At 32.1% G+C, this 16,887-nt stretch overlaps 1 protein-coding gene across 1 annotated transcript; it reads right to left on the bottom strand.

Annotated features, from left to right (window-relative positions):
- Positions 1–1,875: 1,875 nt before the first annotated feature.
- On the bottom strand, positions 1,876–16,662 carry LOC130636147 (uncharacterized). Its single transcript, XM_057445777.1, has 7 exons — positions 16,269–16,662; positions 9,016–9,060; positions 8,882–8,925; positions 3,854–4,022; positions 3,698–3,768; positions 3,521–3,576; positions 1,876–2,840 (listed from the first exon to the last, which is right to left on the bottom strand). Exons 1-7 carry the CDS (start codon positions 16,629–16,631, stop codon positions 2,449–2,451), a joined length of 1,140 nt encoding a protein of 379 aa, XP_057301760.1. The 5' UTR covers positions 16,632–16,662; the 3' UTR covers positions 1,876–2,448.
- Positions 16,663–16,887: the final 225 nt, after the last annotated feature.

The following is a 16,887-nucleotide window of genomic DNA, read 5'->3' as shown; positions in this document are numbered from 1 at the left end:
ATGAACTAAGATCGCCAAATCCAGTTAGACTAATTGTAGAATTCTAATGTGTATTGTTGTTTTACACATGATTTTGAAATGATACTTACATGTCCAGCTTGGTGTAGACACCGTCGAACATACAAAGGGCTGTACATAAACTTCCAGTAGACCTCAGAAATTTTTTTTGCCGATATTTCACGCAATTTTTACTTTATTACTATGGTCCTCCCTTATTTTTTTATTAAAATTACGAGTTTAGTACTTAAAGGCTTGCGACAAGAGACAACCAACAGCTCGAACTTAAGATCATGAACACTGCAATATAGCAAAAACAGGCAGTCAAGTACTTAGGTTTTTTTATCGATGATAAGCTAAAGTGGACAGATCAGGTAAGTGCTGTTAAGCACAGAGTCTCTCGAGGTATTGGCATCCTGCATAAAGTGAAATTTCTTATTCCGCCAAGTCTACTTGTACACATTTACTATAGTTTCATACAATCACATTTACTTTATGGCAACTTAATCTGTGCCTCTCCAAATACACCCATGACTGGCCTTCAAAAGCAGATTCTGAAAGATCAAAATAAAGTAAATTCAATTAAAGGACTGAAACTTTTAAATTTACACCAAATCTATAAAATTGAATGCTGTAAATTATTGTTTAACCATCAACTCAATATATTGCCTCTAAATGTGGCTATAAATGTAACCAAACTTCTACTGTTCATCATCACCATCAAACAAGACTTTCATGTACTAGGGGTATGTTTGTACCCCACCAAGTCAGCAATTGCCAAATCTGGCTTATAAATACTGGAATGAATACTACACAAAAAGTATTACATTCCCAACTTCAATTCACACTTTCATCTATCACCTCAAAAACAAGCTACTAAACCTCTATCAACTATAAAATAAATGTATTTTCAAACGAGCAAGGTAAAACTCGGGTTCTACATATGAAATCAAAGTAAATTTCGCGGTAGAAATTTTCGCGGAAATTTAATTTTTCTGCGTATTTGGGCAAAACCCCGCAAATAATTTGTACCCTTTGTAGCTTTCAGTTCAGTAGTTTCTTTTGGCGCCCCTTCCTCTGATCCCACACTTTTAAATGTTGTAACTATTATAAATTTGACTTCTTAGCTAAGTGAGATTTAGATATAAAGAAACTATTTAGACTTCGTACAATTTGGTGTCTACATTAAGAACGAAAATTTTCGGACGGAAAAACTTTCGGATTTTTTGTTGTCTGAAAATTTTGTGAGTGCCGAAAGTTTTTCCGTCCGAAAATTTTGGTTTTCCTAATATTTTTTTTTAAAAAAAAACAGGACCAATGCATAGAAATTATATATAGGATAATTCGGAAAATCAATAAAAACTGCAGTTTTAGAACTTCTTATTTTCGTTATTTTCACATTTGGCTGAGGCTCTATCTATAAATTGGATCCTGAAGGACCTTTTTAGATCTTGATTAAATATATGTACACTTTAAATGCTTCTAGCCTTCTTTTTGTGTCCTTTCCTTTAATCATTAATTTTGAAATTTGATAAAATTCGTTCAAAAGACTTTTTTGACTTCATAAATCTTATCCGAAAATTCTTCCGCTAAAATTAAAAAAAATTGTGTCCGAAAGTTTTCCCCCTGAAAATTTTAGTTCTTAATGTAAGTAATTATTTTTACATTTTTTCTAAGAACAAAAATAAAAAAGAAAAATGGTTAAATTTCAAATTCTGCACTTTGTTCGTTTTCCAGTTAAACATCACCATCGATCTGAACACAGACATACTGATTGACTTTACTTTCAATGACACTGTTCATCGCAGGAAAATAAAATAAAATAGATTTACTTGAGGGAAAGGCACAGATTTTGAAGAGAAGTAAAAAAAATATCGGTTGTTAAATAAAATAACGTATCTTCTTCATCAATATTCTACAATATAATAATTTAAAAATACAAGTTCTGTATTTATTTATTTACAACAACCGGTGTACAACATGTCATATTATGGCGGCAAAACTTTCCTAATTAAACGTTGAAGGTTAATTTTTGAAGCTCTTTAATTCATCAGATTTAGTAACAGGAAAGGCATGGGACAAAGGCTGATTGGATTAGAGACAAGGTGGGTCGTTCCAATATACTGCCACAACAATAAATTTTATTAATCGAAAAGGAATAGGGATGAAATATATACAAGGTTAGGCAATGAGACAGTAAGCAGAAAAAAAATAGCCGCATTTGAAATTCTAACAGTAAAAGAGGATTCTAAATTCTATCAGGATTGGCGATTATTCCCGTCATTCATTCAGTTCTAACAAAAAGCTGTTCTCAGCTAAAGAATGAAGCAAAACAAACGAATGAACAAAAATTTCAAGATCACTCACACGAATTAAAATCTGCGGCCTTGCATGACATCAGCGTTTTCGGAAGGTAAAAATAAAAAAAACGACTTCGCTTCGTTTTTTACGTCATTCTTTGACGGATGTAAACGTATAACTTGTGCAGTTGCTTAGCGACGCTTTGCGGGAACTGTCATGAGCTTGGTGTATACTGGAACTATTTACACCAGCAGCTAGCGGTGACTGTGGTGCCACGTATCGAGGTTTAACAAACGCGAACGCGTTTATTGGGCGTGTATCGCATGAAAGCGGATTATTGACTAGCGTGGCTGATGTTGTAATAGAGTTCGTAATAAACACGTGTTCAGAGTCCTCGTCGCCAGATAGACGCGCGATATGTACGTCCAAGAGATGGTCTGGTGAGGAATTTGACGAAGAGCTGCTGATCGTACTTGCTGGTGAGTGGTAGAGTGAATTACGTTTAGCAGGTGAACCTAACGACTCCGGATCATCAGGATCAACTACAAAGTAAAAAACGCATTAACATAGGGAACATGAGTAAAAATACAAATTTACATGGGATACGAGTAAAAAAAAGCATTAACATAGGGAACACGAGTAAAAGAAACACGTTTACATAGGAAACACAAGTAAAAAATAACACATTTACATAGGGAACACGAGTAAAAAAAAAACGCATTTACATAAGGAACACGAGTAAAAAAAACGCATTTACATAGGGAACACAAATAAAAAGAAACCATTTACATAGCGGAGATGGTGTAGTGGTAGCGCATTCGACTTGTAATCATACGGTTTCAGGTTCGAGTTCTCACTCCGGCGCACTTTAAAAGCAGTGTTGTAAGCCCATTTAGTGCCATCTACTGACCGCTAACCGGCTTGTGTGGCAGGCAAGCAAGTTAGAGCAATGCTATAAGTATCTCTTGCGGTAATGTAACATAGTTACAGTCTGAGGGGAGAAAGAGCCAATCGCTAGGATGGAATTCTCAAGGACGATAAAACTTCCCGTTACTTACTTACTTACTTACTTATTTACATAGGGAACATGAGTAAAAAAACATATTAACATAGGGAACACGAGTAAAAAAAACGTATTAACATAGGGAACACGAGTAAAAAAACGTATTAACATAGGTAACACGAGTAAAAAACAGACTTTAAAATTAAATTCTAGTCTTACGTTTCCTTTTCGACGTAAGTAGACTGGGACGCAAATTGCTGGGGCTAAGACTGCGCCTAAAAATACGAGGAATCAATTTAGATGATGAAATACTAAAACATTGCCAATTTAGAGGGTAGAGCTTTAAAAATCTAAGCAACTTTATAAAAGACATCGTAAGAATATTATATATTATACCTGTAAGTACGCTGCTTTGGACTAATGGGTACACCAATAGGACTAGGTGTCAAACTTCGATTGTAAGGCAGCTTAAAAGATGGTGTTAAGTGTAAAAGTTAGATTTGCTATTTTATATCAATGTAATCTCTAGTACCTGCAATCAAGCACACTTACTTTGTCGATAAACCTAACAGGTGAGGATATTCCTGGATGCAGGCTGGAAAACACATCGTCAATGCTATCGCCTTTCTCGCGAGTATCATTAGTGAGTAAATACGTCTTGTCATTTAACCAAGACGTTTCATCCCAACTTCGGCTAAGATTGATCGCTGCTGTGATATCTCTATAAGAGAAAAATGGAATACATATGAAATTTTATTAGGACTACATTCTGCAGGTTGGCAATATATTGGCAATAAATTTCTAGGAGGTAATATAAGTCAAAATAAATAATTCTTTTCATGGTAAAAATCCTCTTGGTTAAATATTTGGTTAACTTTTACCCATATTAAACGACTTATATATTTTTACTCTTCTACAAATATACAGTTTTCAATATTGTATTTTAAGATTGTTTATAAAAAAGAAAACATGCCGATAAAATGTTAAAAATAAAAAAAGTGCTTTTATTCCTAAAAATTATTTAGTTTCGTGCTGTTGCGACTCATTGTTTGCCAAAAATAAAAAAATCATACAAAGTCAGTCATACACTGCTGAATAATACCCAGTGTCCACATTGGTCTGAAAGCAACCCATAATATTATTTTAAGCGTCTATAAGGTTCCTTTGCGCCCAGAATCCGAGTTATTAATTTTATCTCCACTCAGGAGTGTTCGCTGAGGCTTGACTCTCCTTCGATGTGCTTTGTCTCGAAGTACTATGGTTTTCACGGTAGTCGAACTATACATTGCTGCATTTCGCAGATTTTGTTGCTCTTTGATTCCTTTGTTTTCTGCCTTAAAATCAGTCGACTTCGGCGGCCGCCGAAATCGACTAATTCACATTAATGTCCTGATTGTAGGATAACTCGAGTTATCTTAAGATAACAAATTATCAGAGAAATATTGTAAGATTTCTTGATCATGGTGACATTAACGACTTTTTTTACCTTTGATGTTAGCGCTATCTTAAATTAACTGAAGTTATCTTAAGATTGCGAGAAAACTGGAGATTACTCATTCTACGCAAAACACAAACGCGTTTTAGACTTTATGGAATATTACCCAACTTGGTTAATTTCTTGAAAATTATCGTTAAATCCTTAATCATAAAAGACGAATTCTCGACCCCAGAGCTCTTTGAGATAAACTTTCGAGGATTTAATCTCAAAGAGCTCTGGGGAAAAGAATGCTCGACATGTTGTTTTATTAAAACTAGGTTTCATTAAAACAATCTTAACGCACATGGCAAAGTTTCCTGCTTAAAATATATAAAACCCACTGCGAACAAAGAAGATAAATACTTGAAATTTCCAAGTATAATATTTAATATAATACATTAATTTTACTAACATCCTAATACTTTCAATCCTGTAAAACAATTAAAATTTTGCCATGCTTTTAAAAGATGCATAAACAATCTTAACAGCTTGGTCTTTTACTTAACTTAGAATAAGTAAAGGCAGGACTACAGTCTGATGAATAAAAATTTGTATGAAGTCAGTATAAATATAATGTGGCTGTTTTGGTTTTTTTTTAAAAAATGTATTTTTTCTTAGTTATAATTTTTGTTGTTGTTATTACCATGTTTCTTATTGCGTTTGAAATGAAGATATGGCTATCTTTAGACAACACAAGTAATCTTAAGTTAAAAAAATATCGTCAAATTGTATCAATAACATCTCTAATCTAAAAATAACTGCAGACTAAAGATAGAATTATCACATTTATGTTATCTTAAGATAACTCGAGTTATTTTACAATCAGGACATTAATGTGAATATTCACGCATTCCAAAATTACATTAATAGAGTTATCTTAAGATAGCACTCGTTATCTTAAGATACTGTATTAATGTGACTTTAGAATGCCATAGAAGTGTGGACTTTTTAGACCCTCTGAAAACAAAAGAATTGTGACGTCAAGAAGGATCTCGTTGAAGTGTGGACTTTTGAACTTTCTTAAAACAAAAGAATTTTGTGATGTTAAGTAGAATCTCACCGAAGTCGTCGAAATTTATGGTAACAGAAAGTTTAATATTAGGGGATGGGTGCGTGGGAATAATTTACTCTTCCTTTGTTATTGCCTTGCGGTAGCCAGTCTCTTTGATAGGTTCGGCCAACTTCGGCGAGCTGCAATTCTGAAGTTTTCTTCCAATTCAACATGTCTACTAAAATGGCTGAGGAATCGTTTTGTATTGACTTGCAGCAAGTAAATGGAAGTTTTGAATATATGATTGCGGAATGAAGTTGAGCAATGTTACTAAGAATAAACATTACTGGAAAACATTTATTCTCTGCGTCGCCTGTGATTGCAGAAGAAAAGCAGGCTTAGACTCAACAAAAATCATAGCATCGACTCAACGACTACGCTTTTAGGTACAAAATTGCTTTCTATTGCCGTGCTAGCAAGTGTGAACATAAATATGTTTATAGTTTCACTTTCAACAAATTTGAAAAAGCTTTATGTTAAATTAAAAAGAACTTTGTGTTGTCTTGGGTTTCTTTTTTATTTAAGTAACATTTTTTTAAGTAACATTTATTTAAGACATTTTATAACAACACAATAAATCAAATAGCTAGGCAGCTGGTTACTTTTTGTAGCTGGTAAAGGTGTAATGTATAAAAATGTATTTACCTCGCTGGGGCTGATCCAGGTCAATTTGGACATCGGTATACCGATTTTGGGGACACCTAATTTGGGCGTCCAAAATATATTCTCTTTAATGATTTACTGATACGGAGCAATACAAAAGAGTACTGGTTTGAAGATATTTCGACAGGTTATTGATAGGACTCAACCCTTCTGTTAAAAGAAGCAACATGTACAGAATATTACGCTCTAAAAGTTGATCCCGTAGGCCTTTAGCTTCAGCGTCATCTCTCTGACTAAAATTGTATCCAATCCAATGCATTCAGTAAGGGCTCGACTGGGAAATATCAACAGTTATATAGAGACATTTTAAGTTTCTAATTTCCAGTAAGCCAATCTAGAGACCCCTGCAAAGTCTGGGAAAAAACTTATCTGCCTCTGCTATAAAACAACTTTGTATGTTTACTTTTGTAGATTCAAAGCTTCTGGCAATAGACAGTTTCTAAATGATTTTTAAACATGCCACGAGGCCAATGAAGAGAACACTAGTTTTCGGAGAAAGACTTTTACAAGACTTGATGTTTTGGTTTAAAATCATATCGAAATAGTTCCTGGAAATGGTGCTAATTATATACAATTCGAATAAGAAAAAGGCATGGTTTTATTTAATGGGTGAAATGGCAAAAGTTTTTCACATTTTCCAACATGGCGAAAATGACTTAGCATGTATACTATTACAACCCTATCCAGATGGACACAAAGATGTATAATAATGTAGTTAATGATATCTCTTCCTCAATAATTTTGTTTTGTTAAAAATTTAAAGTATTTATAGTAATTATCGCATAACAGCTACAAGTTACTTCCAAGTTTGATTCAACATTTTAAAAGTCCGAGCCAGAAATGGTTACCGAAGAATAAGAACAGTGTTTTTCTTGCTGTTAGGCTAATAGGGCTAAATATTTTTTGACTGAATGTTAAATCAGTGTTCGTTCTTTCGTTTTCGTAGGTTGTTGTGTTCTAAGTTTGTTTTTAATTAGCTATTGTTGCTTAAAAATTGAAATTTTAAGTAGCTACCTTTACCTGTACAAAATCTTGATATAATCTTGCCATTTTTTATTGTATTTATCTGTTGTTGTTTATGTTGTTGTTACTATGATCTAATAATACAAATAAAGCCTATTTACATATGCATTTTTGTGTTGTTTTTTGCTTATTTTTTTTTCAGGCCTCCTTTTTTATGTTATTAAATGTTTTGAATAGGTTAAATATGAAAAGTTTTTATTAGTAATATATACCGTCTTGCATTGCCGAATTATACGAATTATGTACGTTTTTTTTTACTGAATCTAGTTTTCGAGAACTTATAGCCTCAATATTAGCCAAAAGCTATTATATTCAGCCATAACATGCAAAAGCGAGCCTGCAAATATTTTTTGGACGTGGAAGAAAGAAGTTTTGCTGGCTGGCTAATTTTAGCCTTAATTTTTCCGAAAACATTTTTTTGCTTAAATTTAAAAATTTTAAGATTGTTTTTTTTTTCAAATAACATGTAAAAAATAGACCTGTAAAAGTCCCGTCTGCTGCATTTTAGAGTGCTGAAATAGGTAAATAAGCTAAAGTCCTAACTTGGGGGGGGGCTTACAGCGCCCCTAAAACCTCCAGCTGATCTAAAAAGCACAATTTTTGGCTTCTCTTCGCTTCGGAAAACCGCCTAAGATAAAAATCCTTCATCTGTTCCTGGTATATTACAGTACCTTTTCAAAGTATATTTTTTTAGTTATCAAAATGATCTCCGTATATCTTTAAAACACCCCTTTTAAATAAGCGCCCAAGTTAATATCTCAAAGATCAACAAGTGTTCATAATCTTATTAGTGCCCATATTCTTTTAAGTCTTTTTTTTAAAAATTTATCCCTAAATCTATCAAATCTCTACACTTTAGTGATGTCCCAACCAACTCAATCTTTTTATTTGAATAATATCTCCAATACTACAAATACTTAGCCTACTTGTTAACTCATCTGAACTCTTTCTGTTTTTCAAACTGGTGTTACACATTTACCTAACCATTCTCATATCATTTCCTTCTAAACGGTCAAGATCTTCCTGCTACACTGCCCAGGTCTCACTACCGTACAACATAACACTTCTTATATATGACCTCGTATAACCTACCTCAACAAGACTCTGCTAGTTTAAAGAGGAAGTAACTCTCTGAACTAGTTCTAAGCAGAACCTATCCTACAAATAAAACCACCAAATACCACTACCCAAGATATCACCTACGTAATACAAGTTCTGAACTATCTCCAACAAGCCAATGTTGCACATCAGCTGGAAAAACTTTCAATTTACACAGGTAAATTTGTGCACATTGCACTGGTTTGAGGAGCAAAGGAAATTGCTCCTCACAGGGTTAACAATAAAATTATGCTCTCATTAATCGCACCTTTCCTTTGCTACTTCCCTTGTAAGTTCATCAACTGATTCTTCCTAAAATAATTGATGGAATATCAAAAATAAAAAATTTAAAGGCTATGTTTACTGTTTATTTTCAAAATAAAAAAGATTTAGTGGACTCACCCGCCTTATTTGAATTACTCGAGGTGCAGGAGAACCTATAGATACCTAAAAAAGAAAGTTCAATTAAAACGAGAGAACAAAGCAGACTATATTCCTATTATATTCCGTAAAGGATAACACAGTTCAGCAAACACCAAACAACCATTTATAATAACAATAAAAGAAAAGTCCATAATTTTTTTTTTTTTCAATTTTTTGTAAGGAACTAGCCACTTAGGTCACATCTTAGGTCATGCACTGAGCACATCTTGATTTAGTTGAGTCTTGTGTGTCTGTAAATAAAATTTAATTAACAATATATTATGGTGAGATTCATTTTCTTTGTATTTAATAGACAGAAAACACCATAAAACAGAAAACTGCTTAAAACACAGTAAAAAACAAACAAGGAAACACTGTGCGTATTAACAAATGCAGTGGCAAAAGCATATCTATCTGTTTCTTTTGCATTCGATGATGCCACAACAAACTTGCCTCAAGAAATATCTGTCGTTTTTTTAACTGATAAGTTAAAAAATCATTGTCAACAAAGGCAAATGCTTTGACGAGTAATAAGTACAAGAGGACAATCTTACCCAAAAGGCACAAGAATTTTGTAAAATAATGGTTTCTTAAAAAGTTATATTTTCTTTAATCGCAAAATAATCCACACATAAATGGTGTACAAGGTTCTGTTTTATGCTAAATAAGTCGTTCTGATATCATAACACAATGCATTTGTTATTGGTGCTGATAATGTTTGCACATGTAAGACATAGATTTTTTATAAGACGGCACGAAAAACATCAAAACAACACTAACATTTCTTATTAAAATAATTTTTCAGTTTTTTTATAAGTGAAAGGAGAATAACTTGCTGTATAAATTTTCAAACGAAACAATCTTAAACTGCTGTATAGCTTTAGAAACAACACCATATTCTGATAACTTTTGAAACAGCAAAAAATAATTCTTGCTGCATAACTTTTAAAACAGCACAAGAAAACGTCTTGCTGCATATCTACTTATTTTGCTAAACAAGAGATCAAATCTATTCATTTTTTTAATGGGAGGCGAATTATTAAATTTTTTTTTGCAACAAAAAAATTATTATCTGCGTGATTGATGTGAAAATAGACTGAAAATATGCTTGTCGTAACACCCCCCTCTGTTGTAGAGACAGTTATTGAAGAATTGAGAATCGCACACCTTGACAACATAGAAACACTTTTCGGCATGCAAAGTATTCCATGCCTAGCCTCCTAATTTATTAAATTGTGGTAGAATGAGGTGGAAGAGCGTTGGATTAAATGGAAAATTACTTTCATGAACAAAGACTATTTTAAAGTTATGCTGCTAAAGTTATTCCGAAAGTTTTGTAAAGAAAAAAAGATGGCAATAAAATGAAACTTTGTTAACAACAATAGTTTTGTGCACATTTCTTTCACGTAATATTTTGTTAAAAAAATAGCGTAGAATAAAATGTTAAGAAATATATTTTTTAAAACGGACCAAGTTTAAAAGATATAAAAAAACATGCAAAAAAACAATAGTTTTTGTGTGATTTATTTTAATCTTTCGCGTAGTTAACAAATTATTAACTTTCATTACTTCGCACTAATACCTAAGAGGATTTTATTTTCAATAAGTTTTAACAATAAAATTGGCAGTTATGTGAAAATAATTACAGTATTGTTTTATCGCGAAGCTTTTGTTAAGGTGACAGCATACCTTTTGAGCATGATTTTTTAAATCGCGATTTTTTCAGCGATAGTTAATCAAAGTTTATTCATTCATACATCACCAAAAAGCATTTTTAAATACCTATCAAATGGTATAAAAATAATTCAAACTTTTTAAGTCGTGAAAAGAGAAAAGACATTTTTGAAACACACCCTGCCTTCAAAAAAGTGACTTCATTTACAAAACTACTTCGTTTCCAAATCTCATTCGATGTTTTTTAGAATCATGATAGATGTATGTAAAAACGATTTTTTAATTATTTTCCACAAAGTTTTCCCATTTTTGATTTTTTTTACTTTTTCTAAAAAAGCCATTTTTTAACTTTTGTCTTTAAGATGTAATATCTAGAGAATCGTTGATTTTTTGAAAATAAAAAAAAATCGCTTTTAGATAAACACGTTGGCTTCAGCACAGTAGCACTCTCCCTTGTAGATCTTCTGTAGTTTTGTAAAAGAGATTTGAAATGTAATAGATGGTATACAAAAAAAACAACACTACGAAAATCGTTTTAAAGATTTTTTAAAATAGCACACCTTTCAAGCATACTCATAATGATGGTGATACTTTCACACTTCCGAGGCGATGAATATTCAGAAGGTTGTCCTTTTAATATTTATAATTTGCAAAGACGTGACTGAGAATACCATAGAAATAAAACTTTCTAAGTCGTTTAACAGTGACTTGCAGAAACAGAACAGGATGGTATACATTTTTAAAACTGAAAGTGTTTTTTTCAGATGGTCATTTCTTTTCGGAAAGGAAATATAATTTATTTTTAAAAGTTATACTCAAGAGGATGATAAGTGTTAAAAACATTCACTTTTAACTCTTATTCAATTTGAGATGTGGAAGATTGATCAGAAAAAAAGTTAGTTATTTGGATGAAGTCAATATTCCCCTTCACAAATAAATAAATAGTTTCACCATTGGAAAGATCGTTGTTTCTTTAGTATAAATGGCTAATAAAAAAATAATCGATTTTTTGAAACAATGAAGGTATACCGTCACCTTAACTCACTCGCAACATAGCTCTCCCAAAGATCATTAAAGTAAATACGATAAACAAAAGATTAAAGGGCTTCGGACTTGTAGGAAAAGGTTTTGTATAGCGCATACGAAGAAGGTTACATTCAGACTGTACTGTAGGCTGATATTCATATGTATCTCTATAATAATACAGAGACTGTGTCTGTCTGTAACAGGCAAAGTGGATGTGTTGTTTTTTCTAACGAAACAGCCATGGTAACATGTCACTTTTGCTAAACTTTTATTTTTACTCTGTCTTTTGTGTGCTTTTTCAAATTGATTTAAAATTTTTGTTTTAAAAAGTTATGGTTAATTTATTTTATTTTTTTCATAAAACCTTTGTTTAATAATGTAAACTTTATTACACAAAAGTCATGGGTAATTAATTTTTATTTTTTCCTTAAGCAAGTGTGTATTGTCTACCGTTATATGAAAAACATATTTATTCCCGCTTGAATGGAATTAACAGCAAAACGTTTTGACGAAAAGAACAATAAATTTTATGGTTAATTTCGCGCACTATTTTGCTGTTTCTTTATGTAGTATCTATAGTGGATTTTTTCACGGGACTAAATACTAGTTATTAATAAATACATGATTTTGAGGTGAAGTGAAATTAATATCCGACGGCTGTGTTTGATTTAGTGGTGATTTCCACAAATAAGTTAAACTTTCATCAGAATTAATTGATGATGCTATTAACTCAGTGAATGACGGTTCTCGATTTTGTATAGTGTCCCCGATAATTGGCTCTGTCTCCCTGATAATTGGCAGCAAGTGGTGATTGTGGTGATAATTAACGCGTTTTTGTATTTTCGTTTTTAAGTTTGTTTCAATATTTTCAGTATTGTCTAATAATGTGTCCACTTTTTCATTGATGTTTGATACAACGAGTACGCATATATATATATATATATATATATATATATATATATATATATATATATATATATATATATATATATATATATATATATATATATATATATATATATATATATATATATAAAATTGTCAACTACCTTGATCTTACACTAAACCTTACTGATTCCACATACAGCCCGTATCGCAAACCTGACAACGAGACACACTATGTCCACAAAGAATCAAACCACCCGCCAAATATTATAAAACAAATCCCATTATCCATTGAAACACGTTTATCAAATCTATCATTAAATGAAGCTATATTTACCGAATCTGTCCCATACTACGAAACTGCACTAAAAAATTCTGGTTACAATCACAAATTCAAATATAACCCAACTAACAAACTCCGCAAAGCAAAAATAAAAATCGTAAAAGAAATATAATTTGGTTTAATCCTCCATACAACTGTAATGTTATCACAAATGTGGGGAAGTACTTTTTAAATCTTTTAAAAAAGCATTTTCCTAAAGACCACAAGTTAAACAAAATATTTAACAAGAACAATGTTAAGATTAGTTATAGCTGTATGCCCAATATGGAATCTATTATCACTGCCCACAACAAAAATATATTGTACAAAAATAATACACCATTAGTAAATACTTGTAACTGTCTCAAGAAAGAAGAATGCCCACTGCACAATGAATGAAAGGTTATTTACGAAGCCACTTTAGTAATATTTCTTTATCGTTGAAACATATTTTTTAACATGCAAAACTTTTAAAAGTTTTTTTTATTAAAAGCAACGTTTAGCAACGCAAACGGAAAGACCCTACATTCGGGACTTTTCCCTTCGCGATAAGATTTTGAAAACAAATTAAATTTTAATACCGAAGAAAGAAAAAATCTAAAAATATAACTTTTGACGTTTTATAGTATCACGCTACATTTTATTGTTAAAAACATTGTCTTTGTTTTTTCTAGCGCGCAACAGCTCTATCTCTAAACAATGCATCTTGCTGTCTATTTAGTTTTCGCGCAAATCTTTTATTTTATAAAACTATCAAACAAAAACTATCAAAAAATCATTTCTATCGCCGCTCTTCGTTATTAAACTTTTAAAATGCCATCTAAAAAAAACATTTCTATCGCCGCTTTTCGTTTTTAAACTTTTACAATGCAATCTAAAAAAAACATTTCTATCGCTGTTTTTCGTTTTTAAACTTTTAAAATGTGATCTAAAAAAACATTTCCATCACCGTTTTTCATTTTTAAACTTTTAAAATGCGATCTAAAAAAACATTTATATCGCCGTTTTTCGTTTTTAAACTTTTAAAATGCGATCTAAAAGAGCTTTTCTATAGCGGTTTTTCGTTTTTAAACTTTTAAAATGCGATCTAAAAAAGCTTTTCTATAGCGGTTTTTCGTTTTTAAACTTTTAAAATGCGATCTAAAAAAGCTTTTCTATAGCGGTTTCTCGTTTTTAAACTTTCAAAATGGGATCTAAAAAAACATTTCTATTGTCGTTTTTCGTTTTTAAACTTTTAAAATGCGACCTAAAAAAACATTTCTATCGCTGCTATTCGTTTTTAAACTTTTAAAATGTGATCTTAAAAGACATTTCTATCGCAGCTTTTCGATTTTAAACTTCTAAAACACGATCTAAAAAAACATTTCTATCGCCGTTTTTCGTTTATGAACTTTTAAAATACGATTTAAAAAAACATTTCTATCGCCGTTTTTCGTTTTTAAACTTTTAAAATGCGATCTAAAAAACATTTCTATCGCCGTTTTTCGTTCTTAAACTTCTAAAACACGATCTAAAAAAGCTTTTCTATCAAAATTAAATTTCTATCGCTAAAAATATTAAACAATGGCTCTTCGTGTCACATTGATAGAGTTGATAACATTTGCAATTATGCTATTTGGAATATTTATGTTAACACTATTTAACAATATTTACGCGCAGTTATAATAAACTATTTTTTCTTCAATAATCTTTTGTTTATTACGCGCAAGTTAATGACTTACAAGACTCGCAAGATAATTAATAATAACAAAAGACAAACAACTACCGCCTCCAAAAAAGGTGTGAAGCTTGAGCGTACGCGTACGCTTACATTTGGACTGTACTGTACACTTTGATATTTTGTTACTTTTGCTAACTTTTATTTGCCTTGCAAAAAAAATTCTTTTGACAAAAAAATCATACACATGTATTCAATTATTTAAAAATCTCTATTTTGAGTCACACAGAGTATTAACAGAAAGTGGATATGTCATTGATATGTCATTAACATCGGCCCCAAGATGTTGTGATTTTTATGCACAACACTTCACGACCTTAAAACTACAAAATATGAAAAAAGAGCACCTAGTTTTCAGGGCTTTTTTCAGATACTTTATGCCCTTGCTAACTAGCTATTAGCACACACTACATGTTTAAATATGAGTAGATGCCACATTAATTCATTCAATTCTTTCGAACTTTACTGTGTATACTAAAAAAGTCTCGTTTTGGACTCTCCTCTGCATAGCGTTTTTCGTTATATTTGGTTTACAATACACGAATTGCAAAATGAAAATCCTTCGGTCAAATACATAATCTGATTAAACAGATAATTTACAATTATTAAGTTTGTTTTTGTTAATTCGTTTTGTTAAGGGGCCTTCGAAAATTCTTTTCGGGCCCCGTTAGCGGGATATCACCGCTAAGATTTGGACCCCCTCCCCCCTCTTTTAGCAGATTTCTGTCCGTGAAATACACACATTCGGATAAATCTGGGAAGGCTCAGGGGCGTGTTTCAAACTTCAGTCCCCCTCCCCCCCTTAGCGGCGATATCTCGCTAACGAAGCCCAAAAATTTTTTTCGAAGGTCCCTAACGCGTGTGGTTTTAAAATACTAATACAGTCAGTATACATATGTGTTTTTTTAAAAATCCTTCAGTCTTTTAATGAACTGTTGCATAAAGCCCGAGTCACGCCAGACATAAACATTTCAGAAAAAACGGGTCATGAACTGTTGTGTACATTATAAAATATCACACATTTGAAGCAGTACTTGCGTTCATTTCCTTTTTATCATTTCACTAATGTAGTTATTTAAAAAAAGTGCTGGTTTTCTGTTGGTTACTTTAAAATACTGGTGATTCTCTAGTGGTTACTTCAAAATACTGCTGGTTACTTCTGGTTCCTACTTTTAGTATCTATGTTTGCCATTATGATTTTTGTTTTGCTGTCAAAGTTAACCTTACCGGTGGTAAAATTTGGCCTTCAAACACTTTTTGCTAATTTAGAGGGCTGAAAGATGGATCCATAGATTCTGAAACCATTGAAAATAAGTTTAAATGCTTCATAGTCACATGATAGTCGAATGAATTTATTTCTTTGTGCTGAAATTGTAGCTAATGGCAAAATTGTACCTCTGCAGGCTATCTAAGAAAATTAACTTTAGTGCCTTTTGTTTAGCCAACATTTTCCCATATGGTTCTGCTTTTTCTGCCCCACGCATGCATGTGTTTTGCAGAGTTTTGTAAAAATTAGAAATTTGTCTATAGCTAACCTAGCTATAGACAAGGGTCCCTAGGTAGGTCCCTAAAATTTCGATAATTTAAAACAAATATTAATTCACTAACCGGAGAAGGTGACGTAGAGCTGCAATCAACATTTAACGTCATTGGTGTCACTTGACTTCCCGCAGAGTATGTTCTTGAACGTGATCGTTGAATTGGGCTTTTCTGTTCATAAGTTTTGTTTGCATCAGTATCTATTTCAGTTGTAATCATTGATGTTGTTGACAAGGTTGAAGACGGATTTTTATTTTCTTGTACAAATACAGGTGCCTTATCATTTATATCTCCACTCTTTACCGATGGCGCTGATATTGTGCGCCTGAGAGATCTGCAATCACTGTCAATTTGCATATCAAAATTTCTTGCCACAGCTTTTTTTGGCTCGTCCGTTTCCATCTCTGTTATTACTTGCTTCACATCCGCCATATTTGATTTTTTCTTCGCTAAAACTTTCAATCAAAACACGGATGCTAATAAAAACAGGACCAATGCAGAAAAACATAACAGGTAAAAAAGTTTGCATTGAATGATTTCAAATTCATAAACAGCAGCCACATTTAACAGAGTGAACCGTCTTGCGATAGATCAAGATTTAATTAGCTAATAAAAAACTTTGCACTACTTTATTTGGAGAAACTTTCCCGAGAGAAACTTTCGCGAATTTCGCGTTTTTTGGCCTTTT

This window comes from Hydractinia symbiolongicarpus, chromosome 3, assembly GCF_029227915.1.
Source record: "Hydractinia symbiolongicarpus strain clone_291-10 chromosome 3, HSymV2.1, whole genome shotgun sequence".
NCBI lineage: Eukaryota > Metazoa > Cnidaria > Hydrozoa > Anthoathecata > Hydractiniidae > Hydractinia > Hydractinia symbiolongicarpus.
The sequence above is the reverse complement of the archived record's forward strand: the minus strand, read 5'-3'. Positions and strand labels throughout refer to the sequence as shown.